A 22,121-nucleotide genomic window follows, 5' to 3' on the forward strand; every position below is an offset into this window, starting at 1 on the left:
GGGGTATTTTGGTCAATTTATACTTTATGAATTATTTTTTTCATATTTTTATTAGGTGTGCCTCACTAAGATGTACACATGCTCCAAATTTTAAGTAATTTGGATTTGTAGAAAAAAAATAAAAATTGAAACATTACCGGATAGTTATGACCGTACGATGAAGTTTGGATGGTGATGAGGGTAGGTAACATTACTGTTCATTTTCTCTTATAGGCGTTGGGAAGAGTTTTCTTATATATATATATATATATATATATATATATATATATATATATTGGGGTTTAGGGTGACCCATACCATCTTGGTACCGGTTTAGTCTTGACGATTCCCATCCCAATGATCCAAATCAGAAATCGATGGGTTTTAAGATGCTGATTTTGCTCATCTGCTTATGGAAAGAAGTTCATTTGTTTTTTTAATTGTCTAATGAGGAGAGATCTTCTGTAGGACTGAGGCAAAGTTGATTGAGGAACTTGTTAACCATGTTTCTACAAAGTTGGACTATGAAACACAATTGCATGTCGCTGATTACCCTATCGGGCTTGATTCTCGGGTGGCTGATGTGATGAGACTCTTAGACATTGATGCTAATGATGCTCGGATGATTGCAATCCATGGCATGGGTGGCATTGGTAAGACCACTCTTGCCAAAGCAGTCTTCAACAAAATATGTTCCAGCTTCGAAGGCAGATGTTTCCTCTCAAATGTTCGAGAATCTTCAAAAACAAATGACGGAGTTGTCAGCTTGCAGAAACAACTTCTTCAGGAACTGTTTAATGAAGGAGTTCCAAATATATATAGTGTTGATAGAGGCATCAATGTTATTAAGGCTAGAATTGGGTCTAAAAAAGTTCTTGTTGTAATTGATGATGTTGACAACGAGGACCAGCTTGAAAAATTGGCCGGTAACTGTGATTGGTATTCTCAAGGAAGTCGGATCATCATCACTACTAGGGATGAGCACGTGTTAAATGTGCATAAGAGAGTGGATAGTCATCATATCTATGAGCTCAAGGTATTGGATGACACACAATCTCTTGAGCTCTTTAGTTGGTGCGCGTTCAAGAGGAATCAACCGATGCAAGAATATGTGCAGCTCTCTAAGGACGTGACATCCATTGCTGGTGGGCTGCCCTTGGCACTTGAAGTTCTAGGATATTACTTATGTGACTTGACAAGCATTGAAGAGTGGGAAGACGCAATAACAGAGTTGAAAAGAATTCCTGAAGATAAAGTCATGCTAAAGTTGAGAATAAGTTTTGATGATTTGAGCAGAGAAACAAAACAGATATTTCTTGACATAGCGTGCTTCTTTATTGGGGACGACAAGGATTATGCAATTGACATATGGAAAGGTTGTCGTTTCCCTGCTGCAGGTTCCATAAGGAAATTATTGCAAAGGGCACTCATAAAGATTAATAATAAGAATGAGTTGTGGATGCACGACCAACTTCGTGATATGGGGAGACGGATTGTTGAACTGGAAAACCTGGATGATCCTGGAAGGCGTAGTAGGTTATGGTCTGAAGAAGATGTCACTACTGTATTGAAGTATCACATGGTGAGAAATTCTTAAATAAGCTTACTTTTCTCTTGTTGGGGAAAACATTGAATGAATTATTTGATTGGTATCAATTTAACTTGGTTTCATCAAAAGATAATATGGTTAGATACATTTTTTGGCATATTGTTCTGACATTTACTGTTGTTGTCGATTAGGGAACTCTGGAGGTTCGAGGCCTTATGCTCAAGGGGAATGAATTGGAGAGGAGTTGGGAACTTGAAACATTTAAACCAATGACCAATCTGAAGCTACTTAGCATCAGTGGTGTCTCTCTTATTGGAAGCTTCAAATCCATTTCACCAAAATTAGTGTGGTTAAAATTGCAGGGTTGTCCTTTACATTACCTCCTAGGTGATCTTAGTTATGAGGAGCTAGCTGTCCTTGACTTGTCAAACAATGACTGTATCCTTGAAATTTCAGACATTATTATCCAACAGGTGTGGTACTTAACTTACATTTAACATTTGTCTTGTGTCATTATCCTTTATCTTTTCTTTCCTTGTATATTTGAAACCTGTCATGGTTGTTATCTTCCTTTCTGAAGAATTTTTGTTTTCTGCACAGCTGTTCCCAAAGTTGAAAGTTCTCAAGCTCAGATGTCATAACTTACAGAGAATTCCCAGATGTTCTCTATACCCTAACTTGGAGAAGTTGAATCTTGGAGGATGCTGCAATTTGGTTGAGATTACTGACTCCATAGCTTGTCTAGGGAATTTAGTTTATCTGAATCTTGAAGACTGCTTGAACCTCAAAAAATTGCCAGATTCGCTAGGCTCACTAGCGAAGCTCAAGGAGTTGAATGTGGCTCAATGCAAGGAACTTAGTAGATTGCCAGTATCAATGGGAAGGATGAGGTCACTGCATTGCCTAAGAATGCAGCAAACTGCCATAACCACATTACCCGATGATTTTGGATGTCTTTCTAACTTGAAAGACTTATCTATGCGGGGTTCGAAACAGTTAAAAAAACTCATAGAAAGCTTTGGAAGTCTTAAAAGTTTAAGGACTCTTGACATATACGGCAGTAGTTTGACAAGGCTTCCATCTACTTTCTCAGATCTTTGCTCCTTGGAGGCATTGGATGTATCATATTGTAACCTGAAGGGGATGATTCCTGATGATTTTGAAAAGTTATTCTCATTGAAAACCCTGAATCTCAGTGGAAACAATATCAAAGGCCTGCCCAGTAGCATGAGGGGCCTTTCGAAACTAGAAACATTGTCTATACTTCATTGTAAGCTGCTGGTAGCTATCCCTGATCTCCCCACCAGTTTAAGATATCTTAATGCTTATGGATGCAGAAGTTTGCAAACCTTGCCCAAGCTATTTAACCTTTCTAAACTAGAGGAGCTGCATTTTTGTAATTGTGAGCATCTGGTAGCTATCCCTGAGCTTCCCAACAGTTTGAAATATCTGAATGCTTCCGGATGCAAAAGCTTGCAAGTATTGCCCAAGCTATCTCAACTTTCTGAACTAGGAAGATTGGATGTTGTAGACTGTGGTGAGCTTTCAGCTATCCAGGAACTTCCCACTGCTTTGGAGACTTTGGATGCATCCAACTGCATATCATTGCAAATTATACCCAATCTCTCTCACCTTTCTCAACTTAAGAAATTGGATCTTAGAAATTGTAAGAAGCTGATTGAGATACAAGGTCTCAGTGGGTTGATATCTTTAAGATACTTGGACTTGACTGGGTGCAGCGATCACATTTTGAGAGGTCAAAGTCTGGCGAAGGTAAGTTTCTTCTTTCACAAGAAAACTCCTGCTACTTGTTTACTGAGTCAACCTTTTCATTTTGATTGCTAGTATCTTTTTCTCTTTTTATTGTTTTGATATTATATATATATATATATATATATATATATATATATATATATATATATATATATATATATATATATATATATATATATATATATATGAGAAGCAGTTGCCGCGTTCTTATCCTCTTATTCTACTTGAATACAAGCAGCAGGTCCACAAGCCAAAGAGTAAGGGAAGTGCGTAAGCACCATTGTTCGCAAAATCGCCCGGTTATATCTGAACCGGCCAGTGGCCGGTTTTGGGTGGTTAGGGTAATCAACCGGTATTTAAAAAAAAAAATTCAAAGGATTGTATATGAATTCTTAAAAATAAGGAATTTGATTTGTAATGTATTTTTAAATATTCTTTACATTATGGTAAAGATTAAAAATTGTTTTGATCATTAATACTCACTTTTATATTTTCCAATATTTTTCAGAAAATTAAAAAAATAGCCTTTGGAAAATATAAAATGGTTTAAAATCCATTTTTTCATTAATTTTCAACTTCATTTGAATGTGTTTTGTTTTAATCATTCTTTTATATGCTTTTCATATTTTAGTAGATTTTTTTTGTATTTTTTTTTTTTTTCAACACTTTTTTGACCACCCGGGACTTGCCCGGTTAGAGCAATTGAATTAGCCGGTTTACTAGTTAGGTCGGTTAAACCGCATCTAGGCCCATGTCTGGTTAACCGTCCCGGTTCGATTTTGCAAACATTGGTAAGCACTGAGCGAGCCAAAAAGCAAAGCGAAAGCATGTGTCTTAGCGATCCGCTTCACTCCATAGCTTAGTCAGCAACAGTGGCTACACATCTTAGCAAGTGAATATATATATATATATATATATATATATATATATATATATATATATATATATATATATATATATATATATATATATATATATGTATACACACTTTACTAATCTATTTAAGATTCCAACATAATATAAAAAGGTAATAATACTAATAATAGCAGAGATCAATGATATATCTAATATGATCCACGAAGTATAAACAATATTTCTTATTTTAAGACTAAATATCAATTTGAATTGCATAATAAAATACAGTAGATATAACTAAAACTTATATTAACAATACTTACTGTTTACATATGCAATAGCTTGCAAACAGTCTCCATTTCTGAGGATAGTAACTCGGAAAGGAGCTGAAGTTACAATCACACATAAAGAAGAAAAGCAGAAAGAGTTACCAGATGCAGAGATAACCTTTACAAAGAAATCCACACCATAGAAAGATCTTTATAAAGAAATCCACACCATAGAAAGATCTTTACATAGATAAGACACACCAGCTTGAAGAATATTACATGAATAAGAGAAGAGAAAGAGAAAGAGAAAGAGAAAGAGAAAGAGAAAGAGAAGGAACTGGAAAGGCTCGCAGAGGCTTCTGCTAAGGAGAGAGGGAGATTCAGAGAGAGAGAGAGTTGCAGAAGATGCAGGCTCTTCCCAGATGATCCTTTCTTCGTTGTGCTTCGTTCGCCTTTTATAGGGGACGGATTTCAAACGGATTTAGCTGGATTGGAGTAGGAGGCCAGGTGGAAAAGGAAAGATTCCTTCGGTCGGCTGAATAGTGAGACAGCTGGAAGATTGCTTTGGACAGGTGGAAAGTTGGAAGATTCGTTTGGTCTTCAGATGTGACCTTAATGGTTGCTTTATAAAAAGTTGTCCGAGGCTGATTGGCTGCTAGCTGTGATGGATTGTCGTCTTTCATCGGCTATTGATGTGATATTGTCGGTGGAGCTGCTTTAGATACAATTTTATGTACAGTGACAACAACTTTATGTACAGTGATGACAGTTGGTAGATTCCTTCTTCTTTATGTACAAGTAATGTTGTCGGCCATTTTTCTTTATTTCGGGACTTCGGGTCAGAACGGCGGCCTCTTGCTAAACTCATCATTATCTTCATTTTCTGTTTGAGATGCTGAATTCTCTTCAGATTCTTCTTTGAAAATGTGTAGAAGTTGCTTTTCCAACTCCCTTGGTGGCTTTAGGGTTTAGTTTGCGCATTCTCTTAACATAGTCAGAAAACTGATTTAGGGTTTCATTGGGAGAATCATATTAGGGATTATTTGGGGATAATTATGGTATTCTTTTTAATTTTATAAACTCGGGATCCAGATGCTTACTATAAAAAACATTCCACCATTTTATGAATATTCTTTTTCCCAATCTAGGGATATATTCAAAAGTATCATCATTATTTTTTGAGATTCCATACTCCCATTTAACAATCCAAGGAATCTAATATATTGACATAAAATATAAATGATAATCTATATTTTTATTTTTGCCATTATATTCGGCAAACTTTCCCTGGGATAATTGCACCTTTTCGGGCAATATCTGTGATCCTGATCCCCATATAAGGAACCAATATCGAAACCAACTGGGAAATGGTTCAAAAATTGGCATTTTAAATTGCACAAATCAAGTATGGGAATAATTCGTATTTTGATATGCAAATATTTTGTGCCAAGCATCAATGTATTCAGAATATTTGAAATATTTATTTGGGAACTCTGGATTCTGTAATTTTTTTTCACAAGTAGGGTTGCAACCCCAATCATCATAGGACAATATTTTTCGTATTTGCAATTTGCTATATCCAATCATCTTTGTATTACTATGATAGAACTGAACAAGGGAAATTGAGCTGGTTTCTAGTAGAATGGCTTCATACCATTCTCTAGATTTATTTCCATTGGTTGGGCTCAGATGGTTTAAAAAGTATAGGGAGGCTAGCTTATTTGGGTCCGTCTTTATATATTTATCATCGATAATGATATCAATGAGGAAAGAAGTTTCCCCAAAAACAGATTTTCCAGAGCTTGATACTTTATTTGGGACAGGAGAGGTTATGAATCTTGGGTTTGGACTTGTTGGAATTTGACTGGAATAGTCAGGATAATTTTGTATTGATCTAATTGGTGACAAAGGTGGATAACTGGTTAGAGGAGAGCTTGGTGATGATGGTACAATTTCCATAGGAAGTTTTCCTTTATCCATAGTGGATATTTTTCTATTTATAGATATTTTTCTATTTATATTGAAAAGTTGCAAGGCCAAAGGCTTTTGCTCTTCCAGTTCGGGGTCAAAGTCTAGAGTCCTTCCCTCCTTGCAAAAATTCACGAGTAAGAAAATCGGGAAGAGAATTATGTTTGCCACTAAGATGTTCAATAGTAAAATCAAAACTAGATAAAATAGCTTGCCATCAAACAAAGATCTGTTTTGCTACAAGATTTTGGACATCTTTCTGTAGTATATATTTAGCAGACTTACTATCAGTCCGTATAATGAATGAAGTATTAAGTATATCACTTTGAAATTTTATTACACAATGAACTATCGCAAGAATTTCTTTTTTAATAGTGGAATAATTTTGTTGTGTAGTATTCCAGGCTTTAGATGTATATGTAATTAATTGTTCCTCTTCATTATTTAATTTTTGTTTAATTGTTCCTCTTCATTATTTAATTTTTGTTTAAGAATTCCTCCGAGACCATATTCTGATGCATCGCATTCTATAATTTTAACTGCACTTGGATCTGCCAAGGCTAAGCAAGGCAATTCTTGTGCTTTTAGTTTTATTTTTTGTACTTCATTAGTATGAAGTGTCTTCCATATATATATATATATATATGAACAATGATCAAATGCAACGGTTGTATCATAGTGTAATGCAACGACACTTCTACAACACCATGTTTGTGATATTTGTATGACCCCAAATTTTGCACACACACTCTCTTCATCTCAATAATCAATCCCCCCCAAAAAAAGAAAGTTCGATTTGAACCCTAGATATGTTCAAAATGAGTCCCCTCCAAAAATGAATCTAGACCATTTATTTTGTGAATTTAAAGATCTTAGCCTTTAAAAACTCAAAATCATTTTTTTCTTTTTTAACATTGTTCATCTAATGATAATAAAGCCATCCAAAAAAATTGGAAATGAAAAAATCCTTTTAAGGCTTAGATCTAAGCATCTCACCAATATGAATGGCCTATGTTAATTGGGCTAAAAAAATACTTTCTATGTTGTGTTTTCAAAGTTTTCTTTTTTTGTGATTGTTCATTAGAATGGAAACAACGTATATGTCAAAATTTGGATCAAACAAATGGCCATAAGATGGTCTTTTAAAGTTGTTGCATTATATTACTGTACAACGGTTGTATGAAATCATTGCCCTATATATATATATGTATATGGAAATGTCACCATGTCATTATAATATAATGAAACCACACTTCTAGAAAAGCATATTTGTGGTATTTGTAATACCCAAATTTTGTATGCACTCTTTTCATCTCAATAATCAATCTCAAAAAAAATAAAATTTAATTTGCACCCTATATATGGTCAAAATGAGTCCCCTCCAACAATGAATATAGAACGTCCATTTGGTGAATTTCAAAATCTAGGCCTTTATGAATTCAAAATCAAAATTTTCTTTTTTAACATTGTTAATCTAATGGCAATAAAGTTATCAAAAAAATTTGGAAAGAAAAAAGATCTTTTGCCCTAATCTAAGCATCTCACCAAAATGAAGTGTCTATGGTAATTGGGTTAAAAAAACATTTTTAGATTGTGTTTTTTCAAATTTTTCTTTTTTGTGATTGTTCATTAGAATGAAAAAAGTGTATATTTAAAATTTTGGGTTTTATAAATGACTCTAATATAGTTTTTGTAGTATCTTATTTATCAAGTAAGGGTGTATGTATAAATATCACGAAATACATGGGGTATTTTTGTCATCTTTTTGAGAGGTAAAATTGAAATTTTACTACAGGACAAGGGCATTCTAGAAATAAAATTTTAGGATACTAACTTTTAAGAAATCATTTATCATTGAACCGAAGAATTTCAAATTTATCTTTACTTAATGATTAAGTAACATGCGTTTTATTTTATAAGTATCCAAATAACAACTCATTCTAGCATTATCCTTTATATATATATATGGGTTGTATACAATGAGACCATTTATCTTTGGTACAAGGAGGTCACGATTACATACAACCATTCCTTGTGGATTCTGATAGCTTGGGTGTGTCACATGGTTTGAGAAAATTTCTTTTGAACTTTGAGTTTGGTCAATGAAATAAATGCAGCCACCCAATTTCACATCTAATGGTCAAGATGGTCACAATTATTCTCGACCATTGGATGTAAAATTGGGTGGTTGCATTTATTTCATTGACCAAGCTCAAAGTTCAGAAGAAATTTTCTCAAACTTTGTGACACACCCAAGCTATCAGATTTCACATCTGATGGTTTTAAGTAATTGGGACCACCTTATCATAGGGAAATGACACCGTGTTATTATGATATAATGAAACCACACTTTTAGAAAACAATCCAATAAAGGTGCACCTCTAAATTTTATCATAAATGTAATTTTCATATAAAAAATTGTTAGGATGGCTTGATAATCTATTTTTATCTCTAATTATAAAATTTTAAACTCTAAAAATGGTTCAAATCAAGTAGGTCTATAAACACACGAAAATCTTGTAAATGGATGGTCCAGATAATATGTTGCGAGATACGCTATTTCACGGACTCGAAATCTTTTTTTATTTTCATATTCATGCATCTCAATATCGAGATGGTCAATTCGAGGGTTTTCCGACATCCAAACAACCTTTAATGATGGATTTTTGAGGTGCATCTTTAATTCTACATTTTAGGTTGCAACCTTATATGAACTTTTTCCATTTGTAGAATGGTTAACACCCCCAAATTTCTTTGTGGGACATTAAAAAAAGAGTGTGACTGCCTAATTTACCTCAATTGCTCATTAAAAATTGGGTGTGGTTTTGCATAAGGTTGCAACCTTAAACAATCCAATTAAGGTGCACCTCTAAATTTTATCATAAACGTAATTTTGATATGAAAAAGTCTTAGGATGGCTTGAGAATCTATTTACATATCTAATTTTGAAATTTTAAACTCTAAAAATGTTTCAAATCAATTAGATCTATAAACAAATAAAAATCTTTAAAATGGACAGTCCAGATAATGTGTTATAAGATACACTATTTTGCGGACTCGAAATTTTTTTTCTTTTGTTTTTTCATATTCATGCATCTCGATGATCAATTAGAGGATTTTCCAACATCCAAACAACTTTTTATGATGGATTTTTTAGATGCATCTTTAATTCTACATTTTATGGTTACAACCTTATATACATTTTTTCCTTAAAAATTTCCTGTCTATGAAGGAGTGAATGAAGGGTATTAATATCATTTTCCGAAATTCCATTTTGGAGCAAAAATTTCAAATTTTATTTTGGGGGGTGAGGTTCTCCCAATCGTGTTCCATAGCTGTACCCTCTCTCTCTCCTCAAACCATGACAACAGGAGCTGTCTCCCTTTGATGCTAAGCAGAATATCGCTCTCCCCTTGATGCGAGGAAGCATCTCGTGGCGTCTCCTGTTTCCGCCACCTCGCACCCATTGAATCTGGGGAGCTTCTCAAGGGACTCCAAAACAGAGCCAGAATCCAAAAGCCATGTGAGGGAAGTGCAGCCCTACTTTGTACGTGGCGATAAAGTTCCCAAAAGGTATCTCTCTCTCTCTCAACAATGGTTAATTGAATCCACTGATTTTCTTTTTTCTTAACTCCTTTGCTTCTTGGAAAATTCTCATTTTCTCTAATTTTTTTCTGGTTTCGTATTAGTCCAATTTGTTATTTCTTTTTGTTAAATCACAGTAGAGATAGGTCAACAACTCCAATGCCATCTAATTCTATTGAGTGTTTTTTAGCTTTCGGTAATTGATTTTGTTAATTTGATGTTGAGGCCAAAACTAGTTACATCGCTAGCAAGTATTGGGAGTTATTAGTTGAAATTTGTGTGAATTTAATTATTTCTTCCATCAACTTACTTCATGAATTTTATGAATGCTACGATTTCTATATTGGTAGGGATCAATCTATATGATATCGTCGTAACTCTAATCTTGCTTACTCCACAAAGATTAATGGACTTTTGGTCCGATAAAAATCATCCCAACTCTGACTTTCAGTAAATGAAAACCTAGTTCTGATTTTTGTGTAGGTACTAATTCATAGTTTTCCTTTTGGGTGGCAGGGAAGGAGGCTTGTTATGGAGATCGCCAAGGTGATGAGTAAGAAAAGATTAAGAAAATAATCCTACCTTGAGGATTCAAGAAGAACTTGCTAAAAATTAAAGTTGTTGTAGCGGTTGACAGGGAGTGTAATGGGGAGTGATTCAAGAGATTATTGTTGTGATGTGCTTATGGCATTTGATAACTAGGTTGATTGTAGAGATCAAGTTATTTACTTTGATGGGTTTTTGTTGTTCTTTTCCTATTTCTGTTTTTTTAATTCGATGATTAATGTGAGAATGAGATTGTTGGTTATGTTGATATGATGATTCGTTTGATGTTTCTTTGGGTTGATTGAAAATAAAGGTGCATTTTTTTTTATGCGAAGATCTTCAATTGTAACCAATGCCTAGTTCAATTTGATGGGAATGTCTAATTACTTGATGAATGTATGAGTTCGATTTTGTTTTCCATGAGAAATTGTGGCATTAAATTGCCTCAGGGGAGTACAAAGTATAAACCAAACCATGAAAAGGAGATTAAAAACAGGACTTTTGAGTATCTAGGGACTATTTAAAAGCTCAAATTAGCAATAAACAATAAAGAGCTAACCATTTCTCAAATGACATAATATAGGGCACTGTTTCAGAAAGAAAAAAATAGAAAACATAAGTTCTCTTAAATTTTGTGGAACATTTTGTGGGGACATCACACTGCTGATACTGATACAAGTTCTGCGAAGCGCCTCTTCGTTATCAAATCCATTGAGCAATCAAGTCGTGGCATGAACTAATATTTTGCAATAGATATATGTCCATCTGTTGTTCAATTGTCTTCTTCTCTATCCAACAAAAGAAGCCATGACACAGAGTCTTCCATTGTGAAACATACATTTTTCTCGACCTCTTCGAGCTGGTTTGTGTGAGTTCTTGGGAGTTCCAAAGAAGTACACCTAGCAAAATTAGTGATATGGCTAACGGCGAGAGGAAGCATTGATCAGTCAAACCAATTTCATGGGTTTTAGCTGAACCGCAAATGATTCTGATGTGAACCCAAAACCAAAAACAAGCAGCACATATACGACTTGAATTTTCTACTTGATTTCCCATTTTTAGGAAGACCTGAACCATGGCTTTTAATGCTAGCAAAACCCTTTTTTCCTTGAGAAAGATAGTGTGAAACATGGGACTAAATATTGCTCACGTGTTATTTTATGGCTCTTCCTGCCAACCCCAAATTCATGAAAGGAGGTGTTGCTCTGTTTCAGTCCTTCTGTGCCGTAAAGCAAAACACTATTTACAGCAACAAGAAAGACTTATCTAATGGGAAAGTAAAACAAATGGAAGACAGCATGATAGGAAGCACACTGAGCTTTAAATCTAACTAAATAGAAATACATACGGAACTTACCCACGAATGATTGTAACATAATGAAATCACGCTTCTAGAAAATTATGTTTGTGGTATTTGTATGGCCTTAATAATCAATTCCAAAAAAAATAAAACTCAATTTGAATCTTAGGGTTTGTTTAATAGCATCTTAATATTTTAGGATAATATAGAATCTATTATTATTATTTTAATTATATAAGTTTTGTACCTTGTTTGATAGTATTAAATCATATCTCCTAATATTCAAATAACCCCTAAATATCTGAATCCCCAACGATTCAAGTTGAATTTTATGGGATTCAATTTTTATGTCAAAATCTTTTTTACTTCTCTCCCGCTCTCTTGTCCATTTTGTCTCTCTTCCCTTCATGTCCAGCAGAGTAGTAGATTGCCAACCTCAATATGGGAAGGATGAGATCAAAGCAAGTGCGGAACTGCTATAGCCACATGATTTTGGATGTCTTTCTAAATCGGAAGACTTGAGCATGCGGCGATGTGAAAAACTCAAAGCATTGGAAAAACATCTAAATGAGTATGTTGATATTGAGATGTATAGATGTGGAGAGAAAAAAAAAAAAAAAAAAAGAAAAATGGAGAGATTTCCAGTCTTAATAGTAGTATATCTTGCAACATATTATCTAAAATGTCTAAATATCGATTAAATAATTGGTGCACATGCGAGACTCATAGAAACTTTGTTCTAATTAAAAACATTTGAACATCATAAATTTTATTCCTTGAAATGAAAATGGAACATTAGTCTTGTTTTACTTTTGAAATTAAAATACACGTTTTAAATTTTGTATTATTAAAATAATGATTTCACCTCGAGTAAAAATAGCTATGAAATTTATGAATTTAATTAACGGAAAGGCTTATATAAGGTTGAGGCCCTAAATAATCAAATCACGGCGTATTTTAAAAATTCCCTAGAAGAGGTTATTTTGATGTAAAAAAACCCTAAAGTCAATCATCTTGACCTCGAGAGGTATAGACGAGCAAAAATTAGATTTCAAGTATGGGAAATACTGCATCTTGTAATGCATTAGCTAGGCCATCAATTTTGAATGTTTTCAAGTGTTTATTGATCTGTTCAGTTTGCACTATTTTTTAAGCTTTAAATTTTGTAATTAAAGATAAAAATAAAATTTCAGGATTTTGAGTCGATCACAAACATTTTTTGCTACTAAAAAATCATCATTCAACATTATTCATAGGTGTGCCTTACTTTGATTGTCTAGAACTTCAACCTTATACAAACCACATCAATTAATTAAACTATTAAATTAAAAATTTATTTTTAAAATAATTATTATTTATTGAAACTTCTTTATGAAAATAACACTATTAATATTCATACATATGAATAAATATTTTTTTCCTTTTTTTTTAAAAAAAATCAATCGGATATATTATACCACAGTTAAGGGTAGGACAACACAACATTCTTTTGATGAAATATCTAATGAAAGTGAGATATGATAAGTAGCCTACTAATTTTAGGTGATACAATAGTAGTTTAGGGTAGTTACATTGCCATTAGAACAAGAGACAGGAGATATGATAAGATTACAATTTATTTATCAAATAGTCAAAGATAAGATTTTCGAATTTAAAATTGCGAAAGAAGAAGAATCAAGAGCACTATTTCTTTCTCTATTATCTATATGGGATTTTCATAAAAATAAATCAATACTGTTGGATCTTAGGATGTTATTTATTGTAGGCACGTATAACGAACATGATCATTTTTTTCTATTTGCATGGGGCCAGTTGGTCATAAAATTACTCTGAAATTACTTTTCTTTATTATTATGAAGCTCCTTTGCATATAAATGATACTATTTCTGGTAACCTTAGAAAGATTTGAAAGGCTGGATTTGTTTGGTAACAATAAAAAATTAAAATAAAAGAGACATAACAAGAAAACAAAGAAAAAAATAACAAAATGAAACAAATTAAAGAAATATAAGGACCAATTCATTGGGAGAGAAGAAAAAAGAAAAGTGAAAATTCTATTTGCATGATTAGCAGCATATTAGATGCAATTGAAAACTTTAAGCTGCCTTGTAAAATATTAGCAAACATACATAATATTTATATTAAAAACATATAAGAATTTCTTGACAATATTTATGAAAATAGTGCTTGCCTTAATATTAATTGATTGTCAACTTAAAATTTTAATCAACTATTAAATTCTTTATAAGAATAATATCAACTTATAAGTCAAATTACAAAGTACTAAGTTACATTTGTTTTGATTCAATATAAGTTACATAGATTGTTTCACTATTAACTTTCCCTAGGTATCTCTAGAGCCACTTATAGTTGACAACCTATCACACAATTTGAGCTGGTAACACAAGAAATCAGTACCACAAATATAATTCATTACACTACTCTTAGCAATATTTTACTTAAAATTAATACACAAAACTGAAGTTTATTAACATGAAAAAGTTTATACAAGGTTGCAACCTTAAAATGTAGAATTACGGTTCACTTAAAAAAATCCATCGTAAAAAACTATTTTGAAGTTGGAAAACTCTCTAATTGATCATCTCCACATCGAGATATATAAATATGAAAAAAGAAAAAAGATTTCGAGTCTCAAAAATAGTGCATCTTACAACACATTATCTAGACAACCCATTATCAATATTTTAATATGTTAATAGATCTATTTGATTTGAATCATTTTTTGAGTTCTAAAATTTTACAATTAGAGATGAAAATCGATTCTCAGGACAACCTATGAATTTTTTTACACAAAAATTACATCTTACGATAAAATTTGATCGTGCAAATTATTTTGATTGTTTAAGGTTGCAACCTTCTAACTTATTTTAAAGAATTAAAGTCACGTGGATTCCGCTAGTTGTCTATAAGGAGGTCATTATTACAAGGATATCACAACTATTTTCACTCATTAGATGTTAAATTGGATGATTTAGAGCGAGTCGTGAAATTCGAGAAATTTTTTTTTGGAACTTTGTGTCTATTTTATGACACTCTTACAACCACCATTTTTTACATTTAAAGGACAAAAATGATTGTGACCTCATTGTACAAAAGACAACTTGCTTCTTTATAGACAATCCCTTAATTTAAACAACATTCTAAGATAACTCCTAATTCCAATGCACAAATAGACTCTCAATCTTAGGTCCCCCTCCTCAAAAAATCTCAAGAGTGTGAGGCATGCTAGCTTAAAATTGGTTTATTTCCCTCTCTTAAATTGTACAAGAGCATTTATTTTCATAGTAGCCACGACATTCATGAATTGTAGCACTTCATGTTTATTAGAGAGCTGTTTGAAAGCCGTTGCTTCCAATATTATGTTAACCTATGAAAACAACGGATTCTAACCTGTGGAAGTGGAAGTGGCAGCCCCTCATCCACAAAACAAAACACGGACTGATTCAAGGGTTACAAGTTCATTTTGTTTTTATTTTACAATTTAATTCAACTAAGGTATATATACAACTCTATATGACATAATCAATAAATTTAAATAACTTATATAAAAAATTAACCAATATACCCCTAAACATTCTAAAAGTGCTCTATCCAAACCAAAACATTCCAAAGTGCTCTATAAGAACTTTTACAATTTAATTCAACTAAGGTATATATACAACTCTATATGACATAATCAATAAATTTAAATAACTTATATAAAAAATTAACCAATATACCCCTAAACATTCTAAAAGTGCTCTATCCAAACCAAAACATTCCAAAGTGCTCTATAAGAACCGATACAGAAAAATGTGACGTCAGAACCGGTGATGTGTCCGATTTGTGACCTCATAAAGTAATTCGATGTAGAAAAATGGCCGGATCCCATTTTATTAGTGGATCAGGGACGGTTCTACCGATACCTGATCATATATATATATATATATATATATATATATATATATATATATATATATATATATATATATAAGATTGCAAACTTAAACAATCAAATAAAGGTGCACCTCTAAATTTTATCATAAATATAAATTTGACATAAAAAATCATAGGATGGCTTGAGAATCTATTTTCATTTCTAATTATAAAATTTAAACTCTAAACATGGTTCAAATCAAGTAGATCTATAAACACATGAAAATCGAAAAAATGGATGGTCTAGATAATGTGTGGCAAGATACACTATTTTGCAGACTCGAAATCTTTTTCTCTTTCCAAATTCGTACATCTCCATGTCGAGATGATCAACTAGATGGTTTTCCAACATCCAAACAACCTTTTATGATGGATTTTTGAGCTGCACTTTTATTTCTACATTTTAAGGTTGGAACCTTAAATTAACTTTTTCTTATATATATATATATATATATGGAAAAGTCTTCCCAACACCTATAGGCAAAAATGAATAGTGATTTCGCCTACCCTCATTACCATCCAAATTTCATTGCATGGTCACAATTGTCTGGTAGTATTTATTTTTCATTTTTTTTTCTACAAATCAGAATGACTTGAAATTTGGAGGGTATGTACATCTTACTGAGGCGCATCTAGTAAAAATATAAAAAAAATTATCCGCGAAAAAACCAAAATACTGAAACTTTTCAGAGGTATTTTGGTCACTTTTTTCATGTAAAATATTTTTTTTATATTTTTTTAAGATTCTCCTATTTTTTATGAATACATGTTCCAAATTTCAGGTCATTTCTATTTATAGAAAAAAATAAAAAATAAAACACTAGTGGACAATAGTGATCGTGCGATGAACTTTGGACGGTGATAGAGGTAGGCGAAATCACTATTCATTTTCGCCTATAGGTGTTGCATAGTATTTTCATATATATATATATATATATATATATATATATATATATATATATATATATATATATGACTAATGATACCATGAGACCCTCTCATACCCATGTGAATAGGACCCCAAATGATCACCATTAAATTTTGATACAGATCTCTAGAGAAGTTATCAATAAACCCATTCACCCAAGTCCCACACCCATGTCATGATTTTTCTAGAGATGTATGTCAAAATTTAATGGCTATATATATATATATATATATATATGGAAAATGCTTCTGTGAGCCAATGAGCTCACAAGAAAAAATGACCCAATGGCCCAGATTGAATCTGGGACGATCTAACGATCACGGATGCCCGATAGTGTTTGAATTTTAATTTTTTTTATAAATTCAAATCATTTAAAATTTTAGATGTGTGTTGATAAAAAATAGGCCAATATTGAAAAAATATTTTACATGAAGAAAGTGACCAAAATACCCCCATAAATTTTAGGGGGTATTTTGGTTAATTTTACTTTTTTGCATTATTTTTTTATATTTATATTAGGTGGAGCTTGATGAGAAGAATATTCACCTAAAATTTCATGTGATTCGGATTTGTAGAAAAAAAAATTAAAATTCAAATACTATTGGCCGTCAGATCGACACAGATTCAATATGGGCCATTGGGCTTATACTATTTTGTGAGCTAGTGGGCTTACCCTAGCATCTTCCATATATATATATATATATATATATATATATATATATATATATATATATATATTTGCCTATAGTGTTTCGATTTATAAAAAAAAGATGAAAATTGAAACACTACCGGACAATCGTGACCGCGGGATGAACTTTGGACGGTGATGAACATAGGAGAAATCACTATTCATTTTCGCCTATAGGCGTTGGGAAGACCTATATATATATATATATATATATATATATATATATATATACTACAAAACCTCTATAAGCGAAAATGAATAGTGATTTCGCCTACCCTCATCACCGTCCAAAGTTCATCTCACGGTCACGATTATCCGATAGTAGTTTATTTTTTATTTTATTTTTAATAAATTGGAATGATTTGAAATTTGGTACTTGTGTTCTTCAAAAATAGGCGAATCTACAAAAATTATCAAAAAAATATTTTACATGAAATAAATTAACCAAAGTACCCCCAAAACTTTTATGGGTTATTTTGGTCAATTTGTTTTTTGTGAATTATTTTTTTAATAATTTTATTAGGTGAGCCTCACTAAGATGTACACAAGCTCCAACTTTCAGATCATTTATGTTAGTAGAAAAATAAAACACTACCGGACAATCGTGATCACGCGATGAACTTTGGATGGTGATGATGGTAGGTGAAATTATTGTTCATTTTCACCTGTAGGCGTTGTGTGTATCTATATATATATATATATAAGAAGCATCTACACAATGCCTATAGGAAAAAATGAACAGTGTTGTCGTCCATAAGCTTATCACCGTCCAAGAAAATCGGGCGGCATGCGGTTTTCGACTGCCGCGAACCTGGCATGTTCGTGGCGATATACTAGGTCTGTGGTGATCAAAAAATTCACACAGAACTGCAATGGACGGCGTCGTCCTTTGCGGGTCCGTTCATTTAACCGCGATAGATATAGCACGTCTGTGACGGTGGTGAAACACTGTAGCATTTCAACTATAGGCACTTTTTAGGTTTTTTCACACACACACACACACACATATATATATATATATATATAGGAAGATGCTAGGGTGAGCCCACTACCTCACCCGAGAGTGTTTGAATTTTAAATTTTTTTTACAAATTCAAATCACTTGAAATTTTAGGTGAATATTTTTCTCATCAAGCCGCATCTAATAAAAATATATAAAAAAATAATCCTTAAAATTAAAAATGACCAAAATACCCCCAAAAATTTATGGAGGTTTTTTTATCATTTTTTCCATGTAAAATATTGTTTTAATATTTTTCGAATATTCACCAATTTTTTATCAACACATGCCTAAAATTTCAAGTGATTTGGATTTGTAAAAAAAAAAAAATTAAAATTCAAACATTATCGGGCATCCGTGATCGTTAGATCAACCCAGTCTGGGCTATTGGGCTCAATTTTTCTTGTGAGCCCATTGGCTCACAGAAGCCTTTTCCATATATATATATATATATATATATATATATATATATATATATATATATATATATATATATATATATATATATATATATAGGAAAATCTTCTTGTTAGCCCAAGGGCTAACTAGAACCAACGGCTCAGATTGAATCTAGGCCTATTTGACGATCTCGGATGCTTGATAGTGTTTAAATTTTAATATTTTTTTTCCAAATACAAATCAATTGAAATTTTAAGCGTGTGTTTATAAAAAATAGACGAATCTTCAAAAAATATCAAAAAACTATTTTACATGAAAAGCATTGACCAAAATACCCCCATAAAGTTTTGGGGGTATTTTGGTCAATTTTATTTTTGGGGATTATTTTCTTTATATTCTTTTTAAGTGCGATTTGATCAGAAGAATACATGCCTAAAATTTTAAGTGATTTGGATTTGTAAAAAATAAAATTAAAATTAAAATACGGAATGAGATCTTGACCGTTAGATCGATTCAAATTCAATCTAAATCGTTGAACTTATATTTTTGTGTTAACCCTAGTATCTTCCCTGCCATGGATTGCATGCATCCCAGCATGAATGTCTAAGAGTCTCATCACAATCATCTGAGCATCATTACCGTCAATGTCTAAGAGTCTCATCACATCAGTCGCCCAATAATCAAGCCCGATACGGTAATAAGTGACATGTAATTGTGTATCATAGTCCAACTTTGTAGAAACATGGTTAAGAAGTTCCTCTATCAACTTTGCCTCAGTCCTACAAAGATTCCTCCTCATTAGGTAAATAAAAAAAAATTTGAAGAACTTCTTTCCATAAGTAGATGAGCAACATCAGCATCTTAAAACCCAACTATTTCTGATTTGGATCACTGGAACCCAACTATTTCTGATTTGGATCACTGGAATGGGAATTGACGAGACTAAGATGATAACCAAGATGGTATGGGTCGTAGCCGTTTACCCTAAACCCCACTATATATATATATATATATATATATATATATATATATATATATATATATATATATATATAGAAAAACACTACACAACGCCTATACAAAAAAATGAACGGTGATTTTGCCTACCTTCATTACCATCCAAACTACATCGCATGGTTACAGTTGTACAGTAGTTTTTTAATTTTCGTTTTTTTGTTTACTAAACGGAATGATCTGAAATTTGGAGCGTGTATACATCTTATCGATGTGTACCTAATAAAAATATGAAAAAAATAATTTGTAAAATATAAATTGACCAAAATACCACCGAAAGTTTACAGAGGTATTTTGGTCAATTTATATTTTACGAATTATTTTTTTCATATTTTTATTAGGTGCGCCTTACTAAGATGTACACATGCTCCAAATTTTAAGTAATTTGGATGCGTAGAAAAGAAATAAAAATTAAAATACTACTGGACAACTGTGACCGTGTGATAAAGTTTGGATGGTGATGAGGATAGGCAAAAATGACAATTCATTTTCACCTACCCTCAATACCATCCAAAGTTTATCGTACGGTCACAATTGTTTATTAGTGTTTTATTTTTTATTTATTTATTTACAGATTAGAATGATCTGAAATTTGGAGCGTGTGTTCATCAAAGATAGGTGAATCTACGAAAAATATCAAAAAAATATTTTATGTAAAATAAATTGACCAAAATACCCCCTAAAAGATTTAAGGGTATTGAAGGTAGGTAAAATCACTGGTTATTTTTGCGTATAGGCGTTGGGAAGACTTTTCATATATATATATATATATATATGGAAATAGATTATATCTGCTAGCTGGATGACAACTACAGTATCAGCCAACAGCCCAGATTCAATTTGGGCTGATCTGACAGTCACAACATCATTTTGTATTTGAATTTTAATTTTTTTTCTACAAATCTAAATTACTTAAAATTTTAGGAGTTCAATTGTTCTCATCAAGGCTAACCTAATAAATATATATATATAAATAATTCATAGAATAATAATTGACCAAAATACCCCCAAAATATTTTAGGGGTAGTTTGATCATATTATATTTTACGAATTATTGTTCTTATATTTTTATTAGATTCTCCTATTTTTGAATAAGAGACTTTCAAATTTTCAAGTGATTTGGATTTGTCTAAAAAAAATGAAAATTCAAATACAAAATAAGGTTATGACCTCTAGACCACGCCCAGATTCAATCTGGGCCGTTGTCTGACATTGTAGCTGTCAGCCAGTTGGCTGACAGCTGGCTGACAAGATCCTTTCATATATACATATATATATAAGCTCCGATAAGCCGGTTGGCTTAGCTATGAAAATACGCCAAACGGCCAAGATTGAATCTGAGCCGATGTGACGGTCACTACCTCATTTCGTATTTTAATTTTAATATTTTATTTAGAAATCCAAATAACTTGAAATTTTAGGTGTGTATTCTTCTCATCAGTGCGCATTTAATAAACATATTTTAAAACTAATTTGAAGAAAAACAATTGACCAAAATACCCTCAAAACGTTTCGAGGGTATTTTGGTTAATTTATTTCTTACAAATTATATTTTTTAATATTTATATTAGATTATTATATTTCTTAAGAATACATGTCTAAAATTTTAAATTATTTGGATTCATAAAATTTTAATACGAATTGAGGTCGTGACTGTCAGATTGGCCCAAATTCAATCTGGGCCGTTGAGCTTATATGAACACATATGTTCATATGAGCTAGTAGGCTAATCTCAACATTTTCCATAATTATATATATATATATATATATATATATATATATATATGGAAAGAGCTGAGATTAGTCCACTAGCTCGTATGAACATATGGGCCCAACGGCGTAGATTGAATATGGGCCGATCTGACGGTCACGACATCGATTCGTGTTTAAATTTTAAATTTTTTTTTTACAAATCCATATCACTAGATCAAATAATTTGAATTTGTAGAAAAAACATAAAATTCAAACACTATCGGACATCTGTGATCGTCAGATTGGCCCAAATTTAATCTAAGCCGTTGGGCTCATATGTTCATATGAGCAAGTGGGCTAACCCCAGCTTTTTTCATATATATATATATATAAAGCACACCTTCAAATAGTGTCGAGAAATGTGGTTTCAATACTAGAAATCCTTGTAATATCCTTAAAATATATTTTAATCTTTTATAATGAAATTTAAAGCCTTAAAAATAGTGTAGATCAAGCATATCTAGGAAAAAAATGAAAATCTTGAAAATTGAAGCTCAAAAAATACGTCACAAGATACATTATTTCCAAAAGTTGAAATCCATTTTTTTTCTCATGTCCATGCATCTTGATGTCGAGATAA

The 22,121-nt window shown here is 32.0% G+C and overlaps 1 protein-coding gene across 1 annotated transcript in view; it reads left to right on the plus strand.

Moving 5' to 3' along the window:
• Positions 1–22,121, plus strand: part of LOC18443453 (uncharacterized) — a 59,193-nt gene that overhangs the window by 23,427 nt on the left and 13,645 nt on the right. Inside the window, exons 9-13 of the mRNA XM_088867805.1 lie at positions 448–1,561; positions 1,720–2,001; positions 2,129–3,301; positions 9,792–9,860; positions 10,462–10,524. Of these exons, the coding sequence (XP_088723931.1) occupies positions 448–1,561; positions 1,720–2,001; positions 2,129–3,301; positions 9,792–9,860; positions 10,462–10,524 (2,701 nt within the window). The remainder of the gene's footprint in view (positions 1–447; positions 1,562–1,719; positions 2,002–2,128; positions 3,302–9,791; positions 9,861–10,461; positions 10,525–22,121) is intronic.

Source organism: Amborella trichopoda, chromosome 5 (assembly GCF_054954075.1).
Source record: "Amborella trichopoda isolate Santa Cruz 75 chromosome 5, AtrichopodaSantaCruz75HAP2 v2.0, whole genome shotgun sequence".
Taxonomy (NCBI): domain Eukaryota; kingdom Viridiplantae; phylum Streptophyta; class Magnoliopsida; order Amborellales; family Amborellaceae; genus Amborella; species Amborella trichopoda.